At 46.5% G+C, this 21,884-nt stretch overlaps 1 protein-coding gene across 1 annotated transcript in view; it reads right to left on the reverse strand.

The window, feature by feature from the left end:
• The window catches only part of LOC147031409 (uncharacterized), a 239,858-nt gene that overhangs the window by 180,335 nt on the left and 37,639 nt on the right, over nucleotides 1-21,884 (reverse strand). The window contains 2 exon segments of the mRNA XM_085862636.1: nucleotides 10,741-11,040; nucleotides 12,823-14,212. Of these exon segments, the coding sequence (XP_085718762.1) occupies nucleotides 10,741-11,040; nucleotides 12,823-14,091 (1,569 nt within the window). The 5' untranslated portion in view covers nucleotides 14,092-14,212.

Here is a 21,884-nt window from a genome sequence, read left to right on the forward strand (position 1 = left end):
GAGGCTTCGCCTCGACAGCGCGGCTTCGACCCCGCCGAGCCGATGTGTGTAATTAAACCGAGGCTTCACATCGACAGCACGGCGTCGTCCCGGCCGAGCCGATGTGTGCAATTCACCGAGGTTTCGCCTCGACAGCGCGGCTTCGACCCCACCGAGCCGATGTGTGTAAATTCACCGAGGCTTTGCCTCGACAGCGCGACTTCGACCCCGCCGAGCCGATGTGTGTAAATTCACTGAGGCTTCGCCTCGACAGCGCGGCTTCGACCCCGCCGAGCCGATGTGTGTAATTAAACCGAGGCTTCACATCGACAGCACGGCGTCGTCCCGGCCGAGCCGATGTGTGCAATTCACCGAGGTTTCGCCTCGACAGCGCGGCTTCGACCCCACCGAGCCGATGTGTGTAATTCACCAAAGCTTCGCCTCGACAGTGCGGCTTTGGCCCCGCCGAACCGATGTGTGTAAATTCACCAAGGCTTCGCCTCGACAGCGCGACCTTTGACCCCGGCAAAGCGGACATGGTAGAGATCATCGGAGCGCTCGTCCTGACAGCGTGAACTCCGACCCCGGCAAAGCGGACGTGGTAGAAATTATCGGAGCGCTCGTCTTGACAGCGTGAAGATGGAGTTGTCTCCGAGATGGAGGTGAAGCAATGTTTGCAGGGGTGGCGTTGTTGATGGCAGTGAAGGGAAAAGGGCGAAGGTGGTGGTGGTTTGGTTGTGGTTGTTTGGGAACGATGTTGGTGGTGGCGATTTGGTTGTTGTGGGCGTCGTTTGAGAATTGCGGTGAAGCGATGTTTGCGGGGTAGAGTTGTGGAGGTAAAGAGGGGAAGGTGGTGGTATTTGAGTTGTAGTTGTTTGGGAATGATGTTGGTGGTGGCGATTTGGTTGTTGGGGGATGATTGGTCCAAAATAATGTTAGAGAAAAGAAAAACGGCTATCTCAAAGCGTCGCAGCCCGGTGAACACGAATACTACCCTCTAAACAATGGTGGGGAACTATCTGCACATAAACTTACCGGCATAACTGATCTAAGGACCTTTCTGATGTTGTGCAAATTTCCACAGCCGTAACACGACCCCCTCCCCTTTTTACAGACACGTCCCGAGTCGCCGAATTTTCGTGTGCCATCATGTGTAGTTCTCCCCTAATACATTTTACCTTCGGATCCCTGAGTGCGACATTCAGCGTATTCGTGTCCCTAAAATAATTAACCTATGGGCTGAGTAACTAAACAAACCCACTCATTGACGACTTAACTAAATTGCCGGCGCTAAGACATACATGCCGGGGGCGCACTCATGTTTACATTACAACTTAACAACTTAATTTACACTAAACCATGGCCCAGGAGCGATGGACTCTGTGAAAAAAGAGAAAAAGTCACAGCAGGGAGCCATGCTGGTCACACACAGTCTCTGGCTCATGCAACAATGCAGGTGACAGGGAATGTGGCCGGCTACTCACACGCAGTCCAAGGCCTCCCCCTTTGAAATGAACGCAGTTAAACACAACATGCATGGGCTGCACAAACGCAGTCTCCTTGTGCGGCTGCCTACCGGGCACTCCCTGCGGCACGCGGACGGTGTTGACTCAAACAACACAATGCAACGAACGGTGGATGGATGGATGGAAACAAAACACGGCGCACGGGCTGCTGGTGCAGTCCCGTGTTGCAGCTGCGATCAGAGCAGTCCCTGCAAATTTGCGCGAGGATCCTGACGCACATGGCAATGAACAGGGGGGGGAGGGGGGAATTCAGAACAGAACGAGGCAAAATGGACGAGGGCAGCAGGCATGGGCCAAGGCAAAGGCAGGCAGGCAAGGCGTGGCATGATAAGGCCGCTGTAACAAAAACAGCCGGCAGTGAAGCTGACCGGCACAGGCCTTGCAGTAACAGCCAGCCGATGATGTGGCTGGCACAGGCCTTGTTCAATGGAGGTTGGTGGAGGGAGTGCGGTGGTGCTGGCCACTCGGAAGGCAGGCTCGCACCTACCTACTGTCTCCATCCCAACTCATCGCCTTTGCCTGTCTCTGTCCATACCCACTCCTTAATTTGCAAAACCCAATTTAGCCCCAACTTCTTTTTTTGTTTTTATTTTCATTTTCACTTCCCTTCTATAAATCGTCCCCTAACCCCCTTCATCGTCTTTTTCGGCTAACCTATCGTCTCCTAGCCTACTCCCAATGCCTAAATTCCCTTCCCGGAGGGGAATAAGGGAGAGCTTGCGTCCTGTGTCAAGGCCCAATTCAAGCCTCAGAATGGCCTCCTCAGATTTCAGCGATCTTAACCCAAAGTGGGTCCAGCGGCCTACAACGAGAGCGAAGGGATGGATGGTGCGGAGGGGTACACTTCTGAATCTACCCTAACATTTATTCCTTAAATTTCCCCGGGGCTTTCAACAAGCGCCTCTCGCTTAAACTATCGGTTCTAACAACCAACATTCCCGTCGCCTGTGTTGGTGTCCTCTCAATTTTCGGGCCATTCCCTCAATTTTCCTCCCGTGCCCTCACACGGTTTCGTGGCTGGGACACGTGGCTCCCTTGGCAGGAACTACCCTCTGCCGATTCTCCAACAATGGCACGCCAGGCACTACAACTGCCTCCGAGCCTACCAGCTCCCTAAACTGGGGAGCGCCCTCCCTGGCGACTCCCCCTCAACGCTCACGTGGCAGGCTGGCCTCCCGGTCCCCATTTCCGAGGGTCGCCCGTGCCCACGCACTGCCCACGCGGCCTATGGCGCCCCGGGCCCCGCATCAGCGGGTCACCCGTGCTCACTATGCTATCCCGGCCCCCCATGGCCCTTAGCCTACCACGGCCGACTAGCCCGGTGCCCGGGGTACCCACTCAGCGATACTCACCTTTCGCAGCCACGCTCCCAACCCGTCAACAGGGCTCCTGCACCCCCTCTAAGCGGGTTTCGAGCCTACTTCCCCACCAACAGCAAAACGACTTCCATTTTGTCAATTTGACTAACCCAGCTAACTCACTCTACACTGACCCCGGGGTCCCTTGGGCGGGAATCACTCCTCCCCCAATCACTCATCGCACCATGCATTCCACAATCACTCCATACACACAGACCCGCTGGCCCCACTCACTCATCAAGTTTCCATTTCTCTCTCCAACTCACACATCGCTGAACACTGCCATTCTGTTCACGAAATCCCCTCAACTACCTCATGCTCCCTCGTCGTCCCTTAAAATACAGCACGTTCCTTTTAACACTACGTAGCTGAACTACGTCCCCTCGACACATTCATTGTCAGTCCCTGTCCTCCAAATATTATTCCCCATCTCCCATGTCTCATCCTAAATCTAAACTGACATCCCTCTAACTAATCCATTCCACAGGCCCCATGAGGACTTATCCCTGCCCCATGGAGCCGGTCAAGCTAAGCTAACCCTTCCCCCTAACTAGTTGTATCCTGTGCCCGGACAAGGGGGTCTTTCACCCCTGCCCAGGGAATCCTTTTCACCCAAAGCGAGGCTTGCTATTTCTTCTACTTGCGCAGCACCAGCGCGGCAATTCGCAACCTGCGCTCTTTTACTCCTGTGACGTCATGGCAGCTGTTAGCGCACCTTGTACCTCGTCTCTCCTGGACGGCACCATCCGGCAGGGATTCACCTCCTGCTGGATTCCAACCACAAGTGCAGCCATGACATCACCCTGCGCATTTCAAAGCAAACGTCGTGTTTCGAGGGGTTCCCCACATGAACACATGTGCTCTGCCCGTCGGAGCTTCACACACACGCCCGCGTGGAGAACCCATCCGGTCCAAATCCACATCCAGCCTACCTTTTGTCCATCCGCGGGATCGGCTAATCCACCGCGTGCGTTTCCGGACCGGGCTTCACTCCCGCAAGCGCGCACGTGGAGGCCTCGTGCGTTGCACAGCACGGACCCCGTGCGCGCTGCCGTGCCAACCTGGCACGGGCCCCAATGCAACTACGGCCGCTACACGGCCTTTGTCCACCGTCTGGTGCCGTCGTCGTCTCCATTCCATCCACGCGCTCAAACTCCCGCGTGTCACGAGACTCACACACCTCACCATTACACTCACTCTCGGAGAAGCGGCTGCGTGCTCGCGCATGCCCACCGTCATCTCCCTCACATACAGCGACATCACACCCGCTGTCTCTCTCACACACCGTGCTTCACTCACACAGACCCTTTCACTCACACACACCATACTACTCACACACACGGTGATAATCACACACACGGTGATACTCACATGCGGTGATTCACTGACACACAGGGTTTCTGTCACACACACCCCTTCACTCACGCATGGCGTGCTGGGAAGCACGCATTTTACCACACTTGTGAGCACACACTTCGACACCACACACACCGGGACCACACTCGTAACCACACCACTCACACACGGGGTTTCACTCCCACTCGGGGTCTCATACACACATGGGGTTTCATCCACCCACGGGGTCTCTTTTACATACGGGGTCTCATCCACACACGCGGTCGCTCTCACACAACGCCTTTCACCCCTGCTATACATGCTTTTCAGCACGCATTATACCACACTCGTGTGCACACACCTCGACACCACACACGCCGGGACAACCACGCTGGGGAATCGTGCCACCTCAATGGGTTCCGGGGCCTTCATACCCCCCAAGCCTCACGTGCACCAGTCTACAGCACTCGTCCCCTCAACTCCGCGAAGCTCGATCGGACCCACTTGGTCACGATCAGCTTCAAGGGAGAATAGCGTCTCCCTCTGTTCCATAAGGAGGCTACTCAGCTGCTTGCACCGGGTCCCCACACTTTCTGCCAGCTCGCCCCCATTGTCTTCCACTACCTCCATGTGCGTGTGCTCGTCTTTAACCCCGTCTTTATCGTGCAGTCTCTCCCCTACCGTTTCCATCTCCCACGTCTCTGTTATTTCTTTTATTCTTTCCGTCGTCACCTCGTGTCTCGTCTCAAACGTTTCGGTCTCCCCATTTAATTTTTCCCTGTGTCATTTCCCGATGTCTCTTTTCACATTCCTCCTTCATGACTTCCAATCCCTCTCTTATTTTCCCCTGCTCTTTCTTTAATTGCTCTCCCGTCCTTGTGTTTTTTTTCCATTTCCCCCTTTAATTGGTCTTGTCCCTCCTTTACTTTCTCCAGCCCATTCTGCAGGCCCGCACCCTTGCACTGCATTTCTTCCCGCAGCGTTTGTACATTGCCATCCATTTTCGCATTCATTTCCTGCGCATTTGTTTTCATCTCGTTCATTGCTTGTAAGATCATGTCGAGTACACTCGGCTGAGCCGATTCAGCAAGGATCGGGGGGTTTGGTGGAGAGGGGGAGGGGAGGTGTCATACACCGCGGCCGCTGCCGAGCCCATTTCTGACTCTGGGTTTGGTTGGGGGAGAAATTGTTCCTGCACAACAAGCATTTCCTGGTCGGGGTTCTCATCCTGAGCAATGGATTCTAACATTTCGAAATCCATTTCTACCCCTGGCACCCGCTCGGCTTGAAACGCCATCTTATTTCTCGGAAGAAATTTATTTAGATCGCTCGTAATTTGGGGAGGACGGGGGATTGCTTTGCACACCCCTGGTCCGACTCCCGTAAATTTAGTTGGAGACCAGGGTGGATTCTAATCCCACTCCTGACACCAGTGTTGCGAATTCGCGCCCGCCGGCATGCGATCGGCCGCGTAACTCAAATCGTGCCCGCGTCGCCCACCGGTCGGACAATTCAGTCGTGACCCTCCTTGGAACTACCACCAGGAGCTAGTCACGGGTGGGGGATTAACCTCACCACGATCGTGCCAATTGCCCACCGGCGCAGGATAGGGTTACTCGCCAAATTCGACCTACCTAAGTACCTGTGCGAGTAGTTGACCGGGCGATCGTACCTCGCCGCAGGTCTGCCAAGGACACAAACCGCTGAAGCGGTCCGTTCCGTGCTGCAGTGATAACCGAGTGGTGTTATCGCCGACCTCGACGGATGTGATTCTGTTTAACGGGTGCTTACACCCCTCTACCAATTTCTTCCGTGATGCAAGATGGCACTTTCAAAACAGGGAATAGGACGCAACGAACGGGGAACAGTTCAATAAGCACATTTATTCGACAGTGCATGTATTTACAGTCACAGCAATGAATCATGCACGTTATGTACAGTCAAAGCAAGCAAATAAAAGAATTACCACCTAATAAAGCGTTTTATTCGCACACACAGTCACTTAAACAAGTCTACTTACGAGACGGCGCCATCACATGCACTTATACAAAAAGCAAAGAAAAGCCACCCCCAAAGACAAGGGTGGCAGACAGGTCCGTGGACCAAATGTGCCGTGGAGCCTGGATGAACGGTCAGGCCCACGAGACCGAAGGGTCTTACCCACGCTCTTTTGGTGCGACGGTGGGCAGGTCGCGACGTCTACTCCCCCACGGCCTGACGTGGCCGCGCCTGTCCTCGGGCACCCGGCTTGGTCGGTGAGCTCTCTCTCCAGCATTCTCCACCCAGATGCGCAGGCTCGCGCCACACAGCAGGCACCACGGAACGGACGGGGTTACCGGCGCTCTCTCAGCGCGGATGCTCGGTATGGGGGGGAATTGCTGATGCTCTCTCAGCACGTCGATGCCCTCTTAGCCAGACGATGCTCATTTAGTAAGTTGACGCTCTCTTAGTGAGTTGACGCTCGAACGAGCACCCTGGACCGCCTTGGCTCCGGCAAACTCTCCCTGGCTCTGGTCTCCACTTCGCCCCTTTTCCTAGTGGTGGTCTCCACGTAGCCCTCTGGTTTGCCTCCGAGCCCCTCTCTGCGTCCCTGCTCCCTTCACCAACTCTCGCTCTGACACCACGACCGTCTCCCCCCAACCGGCTGACTTGAGCTCCGTCTCTCGAAAACTGAACCCAGACTGACTTGTAACTAATCGCGAGCTCGTCTCCCCCACCACTGACTGCGAGCTCCGTTCACCAACACTGGCAACCGACCCACCGACACTTCTCTCGACACTGCCTCGAGCTCCGTAAAAACCGACTGGCCCTGAGCTCCGTTCTGCTCGCCCTTTTATAGGGCCGGGGAAGCGAGAATCGACCCCTGACCCTTGACCTCCAACCCCGGCAAAGCCGACGTGGTAGAAATCACCAAAACACTCGCTCGACAGTGTGACCCCTGAACCCAGCAGAGCCGATGTGTGTAATTCACCAAGGCTTCGCCTCGACAGCGCGGCTTCGTCCCGGCCGAGCCGATGTGTGTAAATTCACCGAGGCTTCGCCTCGACAACGCGGCTTCGTCCCGGCCGAGCCGATGTGTGTAATTCACCGAGGCTTCGCCTCAACAGCGCGGCTTCTACCCCGCCGAGCTGATGTGTGTAATTCACTGAGGCTTCACCTCGACAGCGCGGCTTCGACCCTGCCGAGCCGATGTGTGTAAGTTCACCGAGGCTTCACCTCAACAGCGCAGCTTCGACCCCGCAGAGCCATTGTGAGTAATTCACTGAAGCTTCGCCTCGACAGCGCAACCTTTGACCCCGGTAAAGCGGACGTCGCGGGAATCATCGGTGCGCTCGTCCTGAGAGCGTGAACTCCAACCCCCGCAAAGCGGACGTGGGAGAAATCATCGGAGCGCTCGTCCTGACAGCATGAAGATGGAGTTGTTTCCGGGATGGAGGTGAAGCAATGTTTGCAGGGGTGGCATTGTTGATGGCAGTGAAGGGAAAAGGACGAAGGTGGTGGTGTTTTGGTTGTGGTTGTTTGGGAAGGATGTTGGTGGTGGCGATTTGGTTGTTGTGGGCGTCGTTTGTGAATTGCGGTGAAGCGATGTTTGCGGGGTGGAGTTGTGGAGGTGAAGAGGCAAAGGTGGTGGTGTTTGAGTTGTAGTTGTTTGGGAATGATGTTGGTGGTGGCGATTTGGTTGTTGGGGGATGATTGGTCCAAAATAATGTTAGAGAAAAGAAAAACGGCTATCTCAAAGCGTCGCAGCCCGGTGAACATGAATAATACCCTCTAAACAACGGTGGGGAACTATCTGCACATAAACTTACCGGCATAACTGATCTAAGGACCTTTCTGGTGTTGTGCAAATTTCCACAGCCGTAACAATATTATATATATATATATATATATATATATATATATATATATATATATATATATATATATATATATATATATATATATATATATATCAAAGCAGTACCATTTTGATCAGTTTGGGACACTCTGGTCATCAATTAGCAACGCTGCCTGGGCTAACCTGCTGGACCTACTACCCTAGCCTGTTATCATAATCCTGTGTGTGGCACACGCACTCACATACATCACTTTTTCTCCACTCACTCCCCCTCCCAATGCCCCTCCCCCACCCTCCACACCTGACTCCTCTCCCCCACCCTCAAGGCACTCATCCCTACTTCCACCCCACTCACTCCCTCCCTCTTCTCTTCCTCCCCTCACCACTCCCCCCTCCCCTTCCTTTTGTTCCGCTCTTCTTAATGCATTAAAGTTGTGTCTATTCACCCAAAAATAATAGCACCAGACATGTTGACTCAGCATATCTTCCTTTTGTGGTTCGCAAAAGTGAATACCAACTTGCTGTCATTAAAAGATCAACAATAGTTGATCTTTGGATAGCAGTGGTGGTGCATCCCAATACCCAAGTGGGCAAAGCCACTAAAAGAGCAGCCATTGGGTCACCCCTGACTGATTACCTCCCTTACTTCTAATTATTCCCACCTGAAAGAGTTGGCCGAGGAGGTTTTTTCCCCCAAGTCTTTTAGGAAGCAGTTGGTTACACTTTGCTTCATAACACCATGGAATTTTATAACTTCCACCAGCTAATGCGAGCATATGCGTTCCCAGCTTCATGTTCTTCTGTGGGGAGGTGCACTTTGTGATCCCAAGTATAAAGCAAAACTTTTATTCTTCACCCCTTTTTAACACAATCCTTTTAATATCAACACAACCATTTTCAACCCTCTTAAAATTGCCTGCATATACAATATGAAAAAAAAAATTTAAAGCTTAGATTTAGGCCAAGATTCAAACCCACACTCTCCAGCACAATGGTAAGTGCATTACCTCTGTATCATCCTCTCAAGCTGATAAGATAGTTGCAATGAATCTTTCTGGGGCTATGGATGTTCAGCATATATCTCCATGCACATAGCTCGCTGTTACGTCATTCTAGCATTTGTGTCGTTTCACATACAAGTAACTGTATTGCGGAAGAAGGAACTCGTGGGTAAATTGAACCAACATTCCAACAGTATATTGGACTACATGGAGTGACCTAACATACCAAAGATTATGGAATATGAGTTGGCAGGAAATAATCATCCCCAAGAGTACATGCTGAAATCAGACCAATATACTGTATGTTATAATCTGGGTTTTGAGCTTGCTGAACAAAATGGATTACACCATGTCTCCAATAAAAATGACTCTTTATGACTATCTTTATGACAGATACATAAAGATCCCTTTTTTAAAACAGCTGAAATGAAAGCCGAAATAACATGGATTCAACCAGGCCAAGGTCAACATGCAACAGTAGTACCATGCAACAGTAGCCAATGTTGAACCACCAATTTTGTTTCTTTTTCCATTAGTCTTTGAAGAAGTATTTACGAAATTGTTTTGTTGCCGTTTTGCTTTCTCGAAATGCCGCATCCATCCATCCATTGGGGCCATACTCTGTGCAGAGTGTTGGTGCTGCCTAAGCAGTCTCCTTGGCTATTGGGTACAATCTTGGACGGGTCGCCACTCCGACACAGGATACCAGCAAGCTGGCACTCATTTTGCCAAGCTCAGAAGGATGACAGGCAGAGTCAATCCCACCTGGTATTAATTCAACAGCTGAGTGGGATTTGAACTCAAGACCCTCAGATCCCAAGCCCACCACTCTAGCCATTAAGCCAACACCAGGCATGAAATGCCACATGCCATCTGAATATTTCACACAGTAATTGATGAGGAAACAATGTTTCACTTCATTCCAAGGATTTATGTAATGGATCCCAATACTCAACAAAAATCAACAAGAGAATTACAAGATGTACAAAAAAATCACAACATTAAAATTATAAAAGATAAAAACCAAAATAGTGATTTATTTGTCTCAAGACTACAGTTAAACAGGGAAAGTGTCAAAACAGTGTTGCTCTTTTAGGACTATTAACTTATTTGTACTTTAAACTTTGCATTAACAGCTTTAGAGTGACAATTTTGACATGTTCTCTCTTGCAGAATGGTTCCGCATCTGATTAAGACTTTTAAATGGTTATACAGTTCCAGTACACTTACTACCTTTCATATAAAGCCACCTGAAGGTTTCACATTCTGATGTACCATACTCTGTTACAGTGCTGCCGAAGCAGTTTCTTGGCTTGGGCTATACTGGTGGTTTACCATTACCTTCCCAGCAGTAGCTTGGGCAGGATTTTGAAATTTGGCCATGGTGCCGGCGATAGCTCACCTCCTCTTCACAAAGGGCATCTTTAACATCCACCAACTAAACCAAATTTAACATCCACCCGAGGGACAGCGCATGCGTTCATGAATCACCCTGCCTGTGAAACACCATGATGGAAGTTTATATCTGGGTCGGGATTCGAACCCAGGCTAGATGGCTTAGAGATGAGTGTGTGTACTTTTAGGCCAACCTGCCCATCCGAGGTTTCATATAAAAGGACAAAAATCATATATTTATTTATTTATTTATTCATTTATTTAACACATGAGTTGATACATTTTTCGAAAAAAAATTGAAGACAAACCTCAATCTTTTGCCAGACAACGGCATGGTCAGCTTGGTGTGTTATGTCTCTCTGCAGTTCACGAACAAGATCCCCAGTTTCGAGGAAGTTTCGTCCTTCTGCTGTGTTATCCGATACCCAGGATGCACAACCACCACTCCTTTCACGTAATGCAATCAAAGAGCATGGCTGAGAAGGGAGTTGTGATGAGGTCTCGCTCAGTGGACCAGAGTCCAGCGAGTCTGAAAGGCTGGCAGTTGTTTCATGCGATGGGTATCCAGAGTTTCCAGAGGACTCAGACTGGTCTGAATTCAGGCTGACCTACCCAATCATTCAACCAAACACAAAAATGTCTAAATGAAAATCTGTTTGTGTCATTGCTTTCCAAACCAACAAGGATATCCTAATAAAGGGAAACACTTTGGTGGGTCAATTGATCATGGTGCCTGTTCAACATTGAAGGTTCATTGATACCCTTTTGGAGACATTGTCAATCTTTCTTGGAATGACCACAAGGTTACATCTTCATTCCGAATTGGGAGCTTCTTTTTTTTTTTTCTTTATTGCTGCATAACTAGTGAGACAAATTTACTTCAAATCATTCCGACATTGCGATAATCATGATTCTCGAAATTAATCGGTACAAGTAAACAATTTTGCTCACTGGAGACTGTGTAGCTTTGATTTAACCACAGAACCAAAATTTCATGCAACTTCTCCACGAGCAAGTTCTTGCCATACCTGTACATCTCCTGAATCATATCTGCTAACTTGAAAATATTTTTTTAGTGGAGAACCATCAAAATCAGTCTGATAAACCTGCCGGAGCAGTCCATTTTACTCGTAGCATTTTGATCGGCATGTTGAAATGTCAGCAGCCATGGTTGGCATGGAGTGGAAAACTCACAATAACACGAATAATGTTTTTTGTTTTTTTTTACTGCCACATGCTAGTAAGTTAAATTTTAATTACTCCATTTTTTGTGCAATGATGTGCCTTAAGAATACAAAACCCCCTTTATAAAATTTTGAAGTGTCGTATTATCTAAAATATATATATGGCTGCTGGGTCAACAGCTGCAGCTAGTTCTTGGTTTACAAAAAGTCACGTAACTCTGTAACCAAAGACGGCATGGCGATGGTTTGTTCTCCAGAAATTAGTGATTGCAACATTATAAGCCTTACCTATGTCTGTCTACATATGTAAATAACATAATTAACTAGATGGCACTCGGTAAAGTGCATACCTCTACCAGGCTGAACAATTTACATTTTGTATCCCACTGATAGACCAGATCTGGATCTGGACCTGAACCTAATCTAATCAGCTTGTTTTTGTTATCCAACCAACTCATCCACCTAGTTTTGTCATAATCCATCCACAACGTTTTTGAGGTATCATGCTAGATATCATTTTTAGCCCCATCTCTCATTGGTGATGAATCACTTTAAGAATTCTAGTATCTGGATGTGGAACCAGAACTTCACCGACATATAATTAATTTATCCTTATCACACACCCAACCTATCCATCAAGTTTCTTCCGAATCCGTCCATGACGTTTTGAGGTATCCTGCTAACAGACAGACAAACAGGGGTGAACAGATACCCTCTGTCCACCTTCAATTTGGACTTCTGCCATTCTAACGTGTACACACATCCTTGTTCCGCGTCATACTGCTTAAATGGTCACATTCTGGACTTGCTCGTGGAGACAACAGCAAAGGATCCATAGGTGGCCCAAAATAAACTCTTCAAAGTCAAAAGAAGACTGTATAAGTACCCCGTAGCTGTGGAGTTAATATAATTATTTGTGGAAAATTGTCAGCTCTTTGATATTGTACTTAAATGATGTACCCAGAGTTTGTCATACTAGTTTTGGGGCTTGGTGCGCATTTCTATAGGACATGATAAGCTATTGTGTGAGAGTCGAGAAAATAAAAAAAAGGAAGTTGGGGAAATGTAAGAGATAGGGGAATGTATGGGTCTTTTTTTTATATCAATGAAGGATGTGCTTTTGCCAATAAAATCCATAGATTTAATGTTAACATGCATTGTGTTGATGCTGTCTTACACAGAGCCATGTGCTTTTGTTGATCTCACCAGAGAATCAGAAATCTCCGTGTTGCTTCTGGATAATGGCTGGCAGCTAAGTAGGCCTGAGAGCCTTGCCAATTTATTTGCCATCGTCTCTGCCCCATGCAGGATCCCTGGCAGCTCCATGAACTCATCAGATTCAAAGTAGCCTTCAATGGTGCCAGTGCTGGCCCACATTCCCTGCGTCCTTCGCTTGGAGGATGGCCAATCAGACGTGGACAGGGTATCAGAGAAAACCTGACTTTTTCTATTGTGCCAGGATGCAGATCTTGTGGGAGAATAGCAGTTGTTCATTCCATCACCAAGGCTGTGGCACCGCCTAAGGCATGTGTGGTATTCCCTTTGTCGACTCAAGCATTGAAGTGAAGATGCCTTTTTGGTGTTTGGAGGTGTATGTTGTGATGTAGAACCATTGGAAAACTTCATACTTTGTCCAAAGAGATCTCTAACTTGTGGTGCATTGCCATCATTTAAATCAGAACCACCGGATGCTTGTTGAAGGTCCCATTTAAAGTGTGTTTTATATGGATGCATGGCAGCTTGATTTTGCTCATGTCTTTGGTTTTCAAAGGTCGGGCCTGGAAAAATAGTTCGGTTCTGTCTCAAAGGTATTTTCTGCAGCCGTTTATCAATATTTTTACAGCAAGGCTCAAACTGCTGATCACCAAGGACTTTAGTAGACCAGAAGGTGGCTGAGTGAAATTTTGTTTCTGACTGGTTTGAGGATGAAGTTTCAGAATTGCTCATGCTGATATCCGATATCATGGGACTGAGGAATTTGTAATCTTGAGGTTCAAAATCATCTCCCTGGTTCAGGCTAAACTGTGAGGTTGATTGTTTCATGACTACAGGCTGTTGCCATTGATCTTGATCCTTGTATGAAGTAGTATCCTCCGCAGAGGAACTTGTAGTATCACTGCTCCAAGATCTTTGAGGATAAAAAACCAGGCTTTGGCTTTCTGGACCCATCCGATTTCTTTTTCTCCTGCGGACACTAACTTGACGTTGCCTTCGTAAGGGCTTACGCCTCCTAGAAATATCTTTAATATCTCCAGCATCAAATTCATTGTCTGAAAAAAATTCTTTGTTACTCATATCTTTCCCTGAGCTAGTTTGGCTGTCTTCAAGTCCATTACCTCGAGTCAACGTCTGGATAAATTCTTCTCTGGGATCATTCAGTGAGATATTACCCCCTTCCTGCCATTTCTTCAAGACTATTCCCTGGTCAGTTCTATCAACCAAAGGCCCCTGTGCCCATTTCTGTTCAGAATCCATTCTTCCTGCCTTTCTGTTTTTCTAAACGAGTCAAGATTGAAGCATCATAAGCCTTTCCTCATACAGCATGGAACAATCAAAGATGTTGGTTCGAAAGCAGCGTACAGCAGCAAAGGCTGTCCTAGAAAACAGAATGACATGCATTGTGATTAGTCAAACCGTAATGTAATATAGCACAAGTACACCACTTCAGATAAAGAATAATCATAGCTTTTTCTGTTATACGAGGAGATGAATAACGGTTTCGAGCTTATTCAAGCACCTTGTGAGAGCGTTTTCATGTATGGAGATTGAAACTCACGGAAGAGTCCTTTTTGTTTCACAATCAATCTGCAAGACATGATATATATATATATATATATATATATATATATATATATATATATATATATATATATATATATATATATATATATATATATATATATATATACATATATATATAATTAAAAATAATGTTTTCTTTTAATGCTAAATGATGGAGGGATAGCAATGCCAAAACGTAAGCAAACAAGGTAGAGATGACAGCAGGAAAATATTCAATGTTCATCCTTTCATGTTATATTTTTTAAATTTGTTGATGCAAATGGCTGGTGTGCTTAGCAATGTGATTGATATACAGGAGTCATAGGTACATGTCATACACATATTATGTCTGGTTGGTTGTTGTCCAATTAGTATTAATCGCTTGTAATTCGATAAAATATTGTTGGCTTCGACACAATATTGCAGCAAATACATTACAAAAACCTGAGAAATGACCAGATTTTACAAGCCAGCAGAATGTATAATGATTGAAGTCTGACCACTGATAATTATGAGTAGTAAATTAGCTATCATAAATGGCTTGCTGTCATGTATATTTGTACTGCTAAAGCAATATGCCATTGCTCTGCAGACTACATACTTTAAAACCTAGCAGCATTAGTGTGCACTGATAAAGTCTGTTCACTAAACGCAAGTAGTTACACGGAGATACAGGTAATGGACAAAGAAATGGAAACAACAGAATGTCGTCACTCGGTGGAGTGTTGGGCCACCAAGGACGGCATAGATACGATGCGGCATGGAGTCAACAAGGTTCTGGAACTGTTCTGTAGGAATGTGGCACCATTCTTCCACAAAGAAGTCCTCCAATTCACCTCGGTTTGATGGCAGTGGAAACCGTTATCTTCGGCGACTCTCCAAAACAGTCAAACAAATGCTCTTTGAGATCGAGGTCCGACAATTGGGAGGGGCATGGAAGATGGATGACTTCGTCCTTGTGCACCTCAAACAACTGGGTGACAACACATGCCCTGTGGACTGGAGCATTGTCATGCTGAACGACATCCCTCTAAGCAGGGAATAAATGCTGCATCATGGGATGCAGATGATCGCTCAGTGCGGTAAAGTATTGCACGACATCAACCCTGCCTTATACTTGAATGAGTGGACACAGGTCATGCCAGGAAAGGGTGCCCACAACATTATGGCATCAACAGAACCTTTAACTGTTGGAAGCAGGCAGTCGGGGCTGAAGAGCTCCAATGGGTGTCGCCACACTTGTGCATGTCCATTCATTGAGAACATGGTGAAAGATAATGCATCAGAACATATCACATTCCTCCACTGCTCGGCAGTCCATTGCCAATGCTTCTTGCACCACTGGACCCGTAAACCGGAATTACCAGGTGTTATGAGCAGTTTGTGCATGGCAACCCCACTATGGTTCCCTGCTGGCCGTTTTTGTTGATAAAGGATACTCACAAACCCACGTTGAACTGCACATGCAGTTTGTCCACCATTGCTCTGCTGTTCCGCTTTGCAGTTTGGACTAATGCCCGTGCATCACGCTTGCCGAGTACGTGTTTCCACCTACCGTTGCCCTTCAATGATGATGTCTTTCCTTCTTTTTTCCAAGGCTGACATCACCTTTGAGACAGTTCCTTGTGACATGTTAGCAATTTCTGCAGATTTTGTCACTGAAACGCCTGCCAAATGTGAACCGACAATTACACTCCGTTCAAAGTCACTGAGGTCTCCGTCTCCTCTCACAGCCACGTTGTCTCTTAATATCAGACTCGAGCCAGAGCCTGCTTATTTGTACATGATGAGATCAGCACTGCCAGGAAGAGATTTCCAAATTTCAAGCGCCAGCCATTGACTATGGCGGCCCCCATATGGAACCACCAAACCTTTAACTGTTGGAACCAGACAGTCAGGGCTGTAGAGCTCCCAGGGCTGTCACCACATGTGCACACATCCATTCATCAGGAAGACTGTGAAGGACAGCGCATCAGACCACATCACATTCCTTCACTGCTCGGCAGTTCATTGTCAATGCTTCTTGCACCACCATACCCGCAGATCAGAATTGCCAAATGTTAAGGCGCTGTCACACCTTGACGTTTTAGCCAGCAATGGCAACGTATAAAAATGTATGTAAAACGTTGGCGTACGCTGAAGTTTTGAGGGGTTTTTTAAGTTTTGGTCGTATTCATAACGTGTTGGTCGTATGCATAACATATTAGTAACGGGCACAGAACGTTTCGTTGTCTTATAGATAACTTATACCAACGAATGCTTAGCCTGTTGTCGGCGTTCACAACCTATGCCCAACGATAGTTTAACTTAGGCATAGCGCACTGCACGTATCGCCAATGAACTCGTGGCGTTCTCTGTTAAAAAAGCTGCCGCACGCCGATTTAAATCATAACTGCCTGAAAATTGGAAGTGTCAACATCACAGTCACACCTTGACGATTTAGCCAGCGTATGCCGACCTATGAAAAATGTGTCTTAAACGCTGGCACACGTCGAATACGGTATGGGTAAGTTGTGTTTTCATTCGGAGCACGCTGAAAAACAATGAAGTACGCTGTCATATTCCGTGGTACATCTAGTACGTCGTGAAATTTCAAGCATGCTGAAAATTTTACGATGTACTTGACGTATGGCTCACAAGTTCCGCATACGCTGGCATAAGTTCTCGGCACGCTCCGCGATCATTGTCACACGTCGGACACACTTAATTGTAAGTTACTCATAAGTCGAAACATGTCGAGGTAATGTTTAGCATACCCGAAACTTAGTTTTTAACCTTTGAGTAACGTGCTTTGAACCTATGAGTAGTGTGCTTTGAACCTATGTGTAATGTATCTTAAACGCACATTGTCGTATGTAGACGAATTTGATTGACGTCTTCCGGACGACCACAGAACTTAATGAACGTGTTTCTAACTTACATCTACCATATAATGGCGATTTGGCAGCGTTTAGGGGAATTGGTATATACAAATGAGCTTCACAAGAGGAACCCGTCAGTGTTCCAGATTCCATTTTGAGTAGATGTCAATGTCAGTAGTATCAGTAGTAGTAGCATTAGGTGAGCGTGTCAGTCGTAGTAGTAGTCGTAGTAGTAGTAGTAGTATTGGTAGTAGTAGTAGGTCCATGTCAGTAGTAGTAGGTGAGCGTGATGGGGAGGGTGTGGGTGATGATGGATCCTCGTTGTGTCCACGAATAAGAGACTACTTTGCACCACTGTTCGATGTTCTTTTCGGCTATTTTTTTTTTCTCATTCCCACGATGAACTATTTTTTTGTTTCAGTTTTTAAAGTATTCAAAACGACTTGGACAAATGCATAATGTACTAGTAATGAACACAGAACGCTTCAATAACTTATAGATAAGTTATACCAACGATTGATTAGCGTGTTTTAGGCGTCCACAACCTATGCCCAACGATAGTCGAACGTATGCATAGCGTGTCAGCGTATCGTCGACGATTACGTGAGGTTGTCTATTCATAGGCTGCAACTTCACTTTTAATAAATGCCTGTCACTCGCCTATTGTTTTTGGACGCTGGTGCTCTGCAATTGAAATCGTTTTCATTGAACGAGTTAAATCGCTTCCACAGCACTGCAGTCACGGCACCAACAGCAGCAGGCTCAGTGCCAGCCTCATGCCAGGCTCAAGCGGATCCCTGTAGAAGGTGTACTGCTTGGTTATCCTTGGACCCACTCTGGCTAGCAGCTCGTCAAACATCGCTGGGGGCATTCGCAGCAAGTTTATGAAGGATGCATGGTCCTCGTTCCGGAGTTCCACCATGAGCTGGTCATATATGCACTAATGGCGTCGCCTCCCAATCCATGGTCTGACCCAGTTCCTTCTCCTCCGTTCACGACTTCTTCTCCCGGCTCTATTGGCACGCAACTGGTGCAGTGCCAACTCGATGAGGTCATGTTGATGTTGGAGGACAGGTAGGTATTGTCATCTCAGCCTTGCTGTATCCTCCATCTCTCGGAATGACATGGACATGTACTCACCACGAAGTCTAAAAAAAAGGTGGGTTCCTCCTGCGAAGCCCCTTTTTATATACCAATTCCCCTAATCGCTGCCAATACGCCATTATATGGTATCTGTAAGTTAGAAACGCGTTCAGTAAGTTCTGTGGTCGTCCTGAAGACGTCAAATACGTCTACATACGTATTTGTGCGTAGGACATGCTTTACAAATAATTCCCAAGCACGTTACTCATAGGTTATAAATAAGTCACGGGTACCCTAAACATTACTTTGACGCGTTTCGACGTATGAGGAACTTTCAAGTAACGTGTTGCGAAGTGTGAACAACGTTCGTGTAGCGTGCTTACAAAACGTTACTCATAGGTTAGAAATAAGTTTCAGGTACGCTAAACATTACCTCGACGTATTTCGACTTATGAGTAACTTACAAGTAACGTGTGTCGACGTGTGTCAACGATCGCATAACGTGCCTACAACTTATGGCCAGCGTAGCGGAAAGTGTGAGTCATACGCCGGCATACATCGTGAAATTTCAAGCATGCAAAAATTTGAGGACAACCCAAAAGTACAACGTTTAAAGCCAGCATACTACGACGTATGGCAGTGTTTTTCAGCGTGCTCTTAACGTATACAAAACGTACCCATAACGTACTCGACGTGTGCCAGCGTTTTAGACAATTTTTTCATAAATCGGCATACGCTGGCTAAATCGTCAAGGTGTGACAGCGGCTTTAGGAGTGGTTTGTGCACAGCAACCCGGCTATGGTACCAGGTCAGGATCTACAGCCCTGACTGCCTGGTTCCAATGGCATATACATTGTACAGCCCATGTACCCTGGTGTTTCCTTTTTCTCTCCACTATCTGTCAGTGCATTGCACTGCTAAAGCAATTATCAATGCAGTTTAATCAGGTTAAGTTTTCTTTGATATAAAGATATTAATTGCATAGAAGCACACAAGGTAATTCTCAAAGAATGTACATTTGTTTTACCGTACTGTACTTTTTACACAGTGCTGAGTCCATCTGATTTTTATGTCCTCAAAGTACAGTGCCTCGAGAAAGTCTACACCCCTTTCAAAATTTTCACGTTTTGTTGCCTTATAGCCTGGAATTAAATTTCATTAAATCAGACTTTTCCCACCTTCATTTACATATCATAACCCACAACTTTCAAATGAAAAACAAATTCTACAAATTTCAGAACATTAATGATAAATACAAAACTAGAATATCTTGGTTGGATAAGTGTCCACCCCCCCTGAGTTCATACTTGGTGGAAGCACCTTTGACAGGAATTACAGGTGTGAGTCCATTGGGATAAGTCTCCACTAACTCTGCACGCATTATTTGGGCAATATTTACTCATTCTTCTGTACAAAACTTTTCAAGCTCAGTCAAGTTACATCGGGAGTGTTGATGGACATCAATCTTCAAGTCATGCCACACATTTTCGATTGAATTTCGGTCGGGGCTTTAACTGGGCCACTCAAGGACATTTATTTTTTGTTCCTTCGCCACTCCAGTGTAACTTTGACTGTGTGCTTCAGGTCGTTGTCATGCTGAAAAGTGAACTTCCGTCCCAATTCAGGTTTCTTTCAGAGAGCAGCAGGTTTTCCTCGAGGATTTTTCTGTATTTTGCTACATCGATTTGCCTTTCTATCCTGACATGTGTCCCAGTCCCTTCTGATGAGAAACATCCCCATAACATGATGGTGACACCACCACGTTTCACAGTAGTGATGGTGTTCTTTGGGTGATGTGCTATGTTGGGTTTGCACCAAACGTAACGTTTTGCATTCAGGCCAAAAAAGTCCATCTTGGTTGAGTCAGATCACAAAACTTTTTTCCACACGGCTTCAGAATCTCTGTAGTGTTTTTTTGTATACTTCAAATAAGACTCAAGGTGGGCTTTTCTGAGTCATGGCTTCCTTTTTGCCACCCTCGCATACAGGCCAGACTTGTGGAGTGCTTGGGATATTGTTGTCACATGCACACAGTGAACAGTCTTTGCCATAAAGGCATGGAGCTCTTTAAAAGTTGCCATTGGCCCATTGGTCGTTTCTCTGATCAGCCTCCTCCTTGCTTGGTCATCCAGTTTGGAGGGTCCGCCTGATCTAGGCAGGGTCTTGGTGGTACCATACGCCTTCCACTTCTTAATGATTGTCTTGACTGTGTTCCAAGGGATATTCAAGGCTGTTGAAATATTGTTATACCATCCCCTGATCTGTGCCTTTCCACAACTTTATCCCAGGGGTCTTTTGAAAGGTCCTTGGTGCTCATGGTCTTTGAAAGGCCTTTGCTGTGAAATGCACTACCCAGGAAAAGGAAACTGACAGGAACAGCTGATTTTATTCTGAAATAATCAGAATCATGACAATTTAACACAGGTGGAGGCCAATTAACTTGGTGTGTGATTTTGAAGATGATTGGTCACACCTGAGCTAAGTTACAATTGCTATTCCATTCTAAGGACACTTATCCAACCAAGATATTCTAGTTTTATATTATTAATTAATTTTCTGAAATTTGTAGAATTTGTTTTTCACTTGGAAGTTTGTGGGTTATGATGTGTAAATAAAGTTGGATAAAGTCTGATTTGATGAAATTTAATTCCAGGCTACAAGGCAACAAAAGTTGAAAATTTTGAAAAGGGGGGTGTAGACTTTCTAAAGGCACTGAATACGTTCATGCCGTGCTTGGGGATGGAGTTGGAGATGTTTTAACATTCAGTGTTGTTCAAGAAATGAGGCAGGTACTATGCTTTCTTTGTAATGTACGATGAATAGATAGATTAGTTTTCTGTTCACTTTTTTAATGAATGAAAAAAAAGATGCAGGGATGGATCTTGCATCAATATAATTCCACCATTCTCACCTTGTTTGAATCCTTTTGGGTATTGCCATCGCTACTTCCTCTTGCATTTTTGTTGATGCTTTTTTATGCTCGTTTCTGTACTTTTATTGTTGTTGTTCTGTGAAAATTAGGGTGGCGATGACTGTGTACGTACTTTTGCATCATTTATTGCCTCATGTTTAAGTGGTTCTCAAATTCTTATAATTCAATGATAATTGTTGACATTACTAGCACAAAGGACACCTTGTACGTTTAGCTTTATCCTCAAAACATCATTAGGGTGACATAAGGCTGCCGAGGAAGTTTTATTGACTGTGGGTTACAACCCTGGATGGGTCACTACTCCGACACAGGATACTCGACTGAGTGTGCAGGGATAAGTTATTTCACCAAGGTGCCAGCAATAGCTCACTTTCTCTTCAGGGAGGACACAGTGGGATCTTCATAATTGACCAAGTAATGCTGGCAGATGGGATGGCCAGTTTAATGTCCATCCGGAGGACACATACTTTGATGATGCCCTGCATGCAAAACACCCTGGTGACAGTTTTTTCGCTGGATCGAGATTTAAACCCTGGCTATACAGCTCAGAGGTGAGTATGCATACCTTTTAGGTATACAGCTGGCTGTCCATAAATTATAGGAGTATAATA

Source organism: Eptatretus burgeri, chromosome 2 (genome assembly GCF_056783735.1).
Source record: "Eptatretus burgeri isolate ZD-2024b chromosome 2, Ebu_testis_v1, whole genome shotgun sequence".
In the NCBI taxonomy this organism is placed as follows: Eukaryota; Metazoa; Chordata; class Myxini; order Myxiniformes; family Myxinidae; genus Eptatretus; species Eptatretus burgeri.